The 6,072-nt window shown below is 48.3% G+C and overlaps 1 protein-coding gene across 3 annotated transcripts in view; it reads left to right on the plus strand.

Moving 5' to 3' along the window:
- The window catches only part of scaf8 (SR-related CTD-associated factor 8), a 28,161-nt gene extending 26,136 nt beyond the window's left edge, over positions 1–2,025 (plus strand). For 2 of the 3 annotated variants that reach the window (XM_018731011.2, XM_018731026.2), the window contains exon 20: positions 19–2,025. In XM_018731011.2, coding sequence (XP_018586527.2) covers positions 19–1,238 — 1,220 coding nt within the window. In that variant the 3' untranslated portion in view covers positions 1,239–2,025. The remainder of the gene's footprint in view (positions 1–18) is intronic. The other variant, XM_018731019.2, reaches the window with a different exon arrangement.
- Positions 2,026–6,072: the final 4,047 nt, after the last annotated feature.

A 6,072-nucleotide genomic window follows, 5' to 3' on the forward strand; every position in this document is an offset into this window, starting at 1 on the left:
TGGTGTGCTTTCATGCAGGGATGCAGAATGCAGTCCGAAGCGGAATGGGCCTACTTGGTATGCACCCATCTGCATCCCTCAGCCATCCCATGCACCAGTCAGGCCTAACCAGCCAGAGGATGCCCGGGCTTCTGCCTCTCGACCTCCGCCCAGGACTGCTCCAAGCAGCTGGGGCCAGATTCTCCCTTCTCATGCAACATGGAGTAGTCCCCCAGGCCAGCAGTATAGACCCCACTGCACAGACCCCAGCTCGTGCCCCCTTTGCCCAGGCTGACCCCTTCACTCGGGCCGAAGGGGCTTTTGGGAGACCCCCTGGCCAGCCTGGAGATATCCTATCAAAGCCAGAGGAGCCCCCAGTTGGTGCAGAGCGTGCCCAACAAGAGGGGGACCAGGACTACCGCTTTCCTCCCCCAGAGAAACAGGCAGCAGCCCCACCTAGGGAGCCTAGGGAAAGTGCAGGCAGACCCCCACTGCTAGAAGCCCGGGAGGCGATTCGACGCCCACAGGCAGAGGGCAGGAGGGATCCCCTTAGTGGTTTCAGGCCTGAGAGTCGCTGGGGCCCCCCTAGGGGGGACTTCGATGAGCGAGATCTGCGGGGAGCTGCTGTAGGGGGCCCCAAAGGTTTTCAGGATGATCGGCCAGGCACTGGTGCAAACTTCCCAAACCGGTTTGAGAATCGGGGAACTGGCTGGAGCCGTGGAGGACCCCCTTTCGAACCTGATGCACATCAGGACTTGGATGACCGCCGACGGCCCTGGGAAAGACAACGGGACCGTGATGACAGGGACTTTGACTTCCGCAGAGATGTGAATGGGAGCCGCCTCAGTCGTGAACGAGACAGGGAAAGGGAGCATGACCGTGACCGCGACCGTGGCCGTGAGAGAACCCGAGATCGCGAGCGGGACCGAGATCGCGAGCGGGACAGGGAGAGGGACCGGGGCCGTGACGCCTGGGTGACCCCCGCATCCCAGCCTCCGCCACCAGCCAACCCAGAAACCGGCAGCGGGCTGGACCAGGGCAAAGCTCAGTGGCTGAACGGTGGGAAGACTGACGCAGCAATGCTGCCAAAATACACCTCTGAACCCACAGCACCCCCTGTCCCGGAGACTGCCCAAAGCCAGCCGGACCCCACTGAACAACAGGCCCCCGCCAAGGAAGCAAACAGTGAGCTGGGAGAGCCGAAGGATGAAGCTGAGAAACAGCCAGTGGTAGAGAAAACAGAGACTGAGGGGACATAATCATCACTCAGTAGGTAAAGAACCATTTTGTAAAGTTGTCATCTCTGTACTGGTTTTAAATGGCTGACTGGACCTGTTGAATATTCCACTCGCTGTCTGACACAGATGCTTAATGACTCTTATTCGTCTCTCACTTAACGGTGTGCAACTTTTGACTTCTATATAGATGGCTTACTAGAGGATCCAGTGGTAGGTAATTTTTATTTTTCTTATTTTTTTTTTTTTTTTTAGATCTTAATGAAAGTCACCCCCACCCTTGCCCACCCGAGGTTTTAATTAGAGGAATTTTCATGACGTGCTTGCCAAAACGTTTTTAACTGTATGGACATGAGAGCTGTGGCCTTCCTATGGAAGAGTATGATGATCCTGTGCTGTTTCCGATGGATTGACTACCGATTTTACAGAATACTTGAAAACAGCAGTTGCTGGGCCTGTTCTGTCTTGTCTTTGAACTACTGCTGCTGCTGCAAAAATTTTAAATGCCTTCGTGGTGTTTTATGCTTTTTGTCTTTTTAAGCGTAATATAAGTACCGCAAGTTCATTGAGAACAGTACGAATTTCCGTTTTTCTTTCTGAAAAGACGGTTCAAAAAGTTTCAAAATTAAAAAATGTTCTGTATTATCCCCAAAATAAATGTCTGTGATTTGTTCATCATATTGCAGTGACTGAAACAACAAAACAAGTACAATGAATGTTGGGTGCATCCTGTTTTTAGTTGCTAATAAACATTTTGTTTGTTACAAGTGCTCTAGGATTTTATTTCCCCAACCGCAGCTGAAAAATGTAATTCTGCCCCCCCCTACACAAAGATGAGTGGTTTAACAAAAAAAAAAGAAAAAAAAAAAGAAAATTACCTACATGCTGAGACTTTTGGTAGGTAATTTCAGGTTTGTTGATATTTTTTAGACAATGTCTGGAGCCTGCTATTTTACTATATTTCATTGACTACAGATTTTCATGCAAGATATTAAGTAGCTGTCCCTTAGGGATGTGCTCCAGAATCAGTTCTTCTTAGACACTTTAACTGCTTTGCACCTGACCCAAATGAAATTTGTCTTCCTGGTTCAGATTTAGAGCAGTCTATGGACATTGCGCTGTTCTCTCCCATCAAGCTGCACAGAACGCCACCCAAAGTATAACATCCAACATCTAAGGTTGTGACTCCTTTTTTGTGTAGTGAGAAAGGCTTAGTCTACCTTTGAAACCAATAAAAAACACTGAGGCTCAAAGTGTGTTGTGGGTGACGCATCACTTTCGCACAGGTTCTTAAGGCCCCAGCAGTTGTAGTGTGTCATAAAGCGTTACTTAATTTTCAAATCATTTCCAGAATCGCGCATCTTCCTGGACCCTACAGAAACACGCATCTGAAACCTGAGGAGAGAAGCTACGTATTGAGCTTGGACTGAATAGGTATTGAATATAGGTATTGACTGAATATTCAGATGCTCTGTGTGATGGCAGCAGATTTCCAGCTTGTTTTACTGATCAAATACTCTCCTATATGGACATAGCTTCTTTGTTTAGTCACCTACTTTCTGTGTGAAGGAATTGGACATAGCTTATTCTTATTAGTTATTAAAATCACTGAATCAACCTGGCTGTGTACTAATATACCGTTCTGAACTGAGTCCCAGGTTGTTAAGCATTTCATCACAGTGTAAGTAGTGAATGGGGACAGTGTTAGGTACCTTTCATCTGTCGAGGACAAAGCGTTTTGTGTACCTTAACTGTGTTCCACACCATAGTGAACTGCTCAAACCACTATATTGATAAAAAGGCAAATTCACACATACACAGGCATTATCGTCTACCATAATTGGACTGTCCGGTTGGTTCTCAAGGACCATTTGGGGTCTGTGGGTTTTTATTGTTCCCCTGTATTGAAGTGACACAGTGGTACTATAGATGAAAAGGAACATCTGGCATATGCAGAGAAAAAACAAGCACAGAGTAGAAAGGAGCTCGACTATCAGATTATTCATACCTGCAAAGGTAGGGCTTAGTTAATGGAGTGTGTGCTGAGATGTATGGGAAAGCTGGAGCCTATATCACCCTTGCAGGGTGTCGTCGGACATCCCTTTGCTGATGGAAACCTGCAGTAGTGCTCAGCTAGAGGACAGAATGATGCAAAGCTGTACGAGAAGAAACTCCTCTGTGTCCAACAAAGCTGCATCCTACAGATCACCAATAGTGTATAAATAAGATACGTATGTATGTACACACACACATACATAACCTCTCGCTTATATGTGCAGTTCAAAAGGCTTTACATACAATAAAAATTAATTAGCAAACACCTAAAGCGCTAAAGCTGTATCGTTACTAAAAGTTCTACAGTGAAAGTTCAAAGTAAAAAGGCAGAGGACCAGGCCTTCCTTTGATTCGTCTTAGAAAAAAGTCAGTCCCTTTATAAATTATAGAAGATAACTATGCAGTATAATCAGATCTCATCCGCCTAAAAAGGAAAGAAACACTAACTCGGGCAAAATTCATCAATAAAATATGGCATGGATGATTAAAACCAGTCCATTTCAATATTTTGTCAGTATACGTGGAAATGCAGCCAAAGAATTTCATCTAAACAAGAAATCCATTAGAAGCCTTAATTAGAGCATATTAGTTGTAGAAATTAACACGGCATAAAACAGCACATTGTTCTGTGTGAGTCTCTCACACAGCAGCAGTACAAGCAGTTGATACACAACGTGTTCCTTCGTGAACACAACAAATGCGCGACACGGAAATCCTTCCCACCAAAGAGACCCTATGATGCAAATAGTGTGGCCATCTGTTGCAAAACAAAGGGGACAGAGGGAAGGCGTGAGAGGAGCAGAGCGATGGAGGGGGGGGCTGGGGTGGGTTTGGGGGAGGAGATGCGAACAGCCTCCGTGACGCCTTGGTGTTCCACTTTGCTTGTAGTCTCCTACCAACACCATCCTTCCGTTGTACCACCACTTATTAGCCTGTCTGAACGCTCAGCTCTTTGTTGTGGCCACCGCCCTCAACGGGTGACAGTGGGTCTGAAGCGTCACTGTGGGGTTTGGACCCCGTGTCACCTGCAGAGCTTTGCTCCCTTTCAGAATTGGGCCCCGTTCAGAGGCATTCATCATGCCTACCTGCAGGGATGTGGTAGCAGTCAGTGAGTCGGCCTGCCTTTTCGAATTCTTGTTGCCTGGCTGTAAGCCACACCCCTGCACATCTGTACCAGGTGCAGCTTGGCCGTGGCCTGTGTGGCAAAGTCAGCCTCCAATCTTCCAGGCTTTCAGCATCCAAAAAAGCACACCTCAGAGGAACTGTTAATGGTTCCATGGACTCGGTATCCGTTGTGCTGCACCAGTGCTTGGACTGAAGCGTCAGGAAGGAGGGGAGTCAATAGGCGAAGAGAAGGAACCACCCCCTCCTCCTCTCAATCTCCTGCTCTCCATCCTTTGGAGCTCAGATTCTGCCAGCTGACCGGCATCCTTGTGTACGGTGGTCTCATTCATTGCCCCTTACCATCCCCCACCTGTTTGATGATAACAAGCCTGGCTCTCCGCTTTGTGCTGTTTGGTGCTGCCACATTACTCAGGACCCCCAGGCCTTACCGCAGACTGTGAAGTTGCATTAGAAACGAGGGGGTTGTTGTGTCCAGATGGAGATCAGTGATCACGCCATTTGTCTTGGCTGATTCTGTAGCTCCAGACAGGCAGCATGTGAGCAGAATGAGTTCTGAGGGTGAGGTCTCCTAGTAAACTAGGGATAAACAGCTGAACCATTTGTTGCCCTGGTCTTGCAGAATGTTGGCTTCACAACGGCACAATTTACATCGGTCGTGCTAGAACTACTCTCACTAATTTGAACGTTTTACCTCGTCCTCTTCATTACTCCGTCGGGAATGCTGGAAGTGGATGTGTCTGAAAAGCGTGACAGAAAGTGCAGTTCCATAGCTACCGGTGTGGATGTAAAGCAGCGGCAGATGTTGTCCATTAGGGGTCAGCATTGAGCCGTTGCCGTGGTGATGCTGCTGCTGTGGAAAAGGTGATGTAGGAGTTCTCTTTTAGCAGCGCATGCTTTGCTGTAGACCTGGTGGCATGAGTCTGCAGCGGCTCGCCTCTCCTGCCCACTTCCACAGCTGCGCGGTTTCTACATGTAAACAAAACATAAATTTATATATGCACCGAAAACGGAAAAGTTACGTAGGCTCCGTATGTGGGCCGTCAGCCTTTTTAGGGAAAAACACACTTTAACGTCAGGCAGGATTCAGGGGAGGAACTAAAAAAAAAAACAGGACAGGGAGACTGGTATCTGTTACAGAGGTGAAGGTAGCTGCTTACACTGAAACGTGCCAAACTTTGACAGGGGAAGACCAGTTTGCTGTCAGCCATTGGACTGCAGAGACTGCGATACGTGCAGGGGAGGAATAGGAGAATAATGCAGGGGTGGGCGAGGCTTTGACTGCAGTCGTATCGCCTGGACTCTGACACACAGGTTGCAGTGTTTACGATGGAGCCGGATGCGGATTGAGAAGATGCGGCGCTGCGCGAGCGGCTCTCGGAAGCGACCTTCACGGAGGCTCGGGGGCGCCCGCCTTATCGGGAGCAGCAGGCATCCGAGCGGTGCACCAAAACGCAGCCTGGAGAACTGGTCCGCAGAGCTGCAAACGCTCCAAATCAGAGTCTGTACAAAAGACTCATGCCGGCTGCAATTTCTGTTGTTCCGGGATCTCCCGAGACGAATTCGCTGCTGCTCCGCGGTTCAAAAAATAAACCCGAACCTCGGCAAACGGCAGAAACCAGAGGAAGTTCTAAAACCAGACAGAGAGCTGTCCAAATATCCATAATTTAGAAAGAGAATT

The sequence above is a fragment of the Scleropages formosus genome, chromosome 15, assembly GCF_900964775.1.
Source record: "Scleropages formosus chromosome 15, fSclFor1.1, whole genome shotgun sequence".
NCBI classification, from domain to species: Eukaryota; Metazoa; Chordata; class Actinopteri; order Osteoglossiformes; family Osteoglossidae; genus Scleropages; species Scleropages formosus.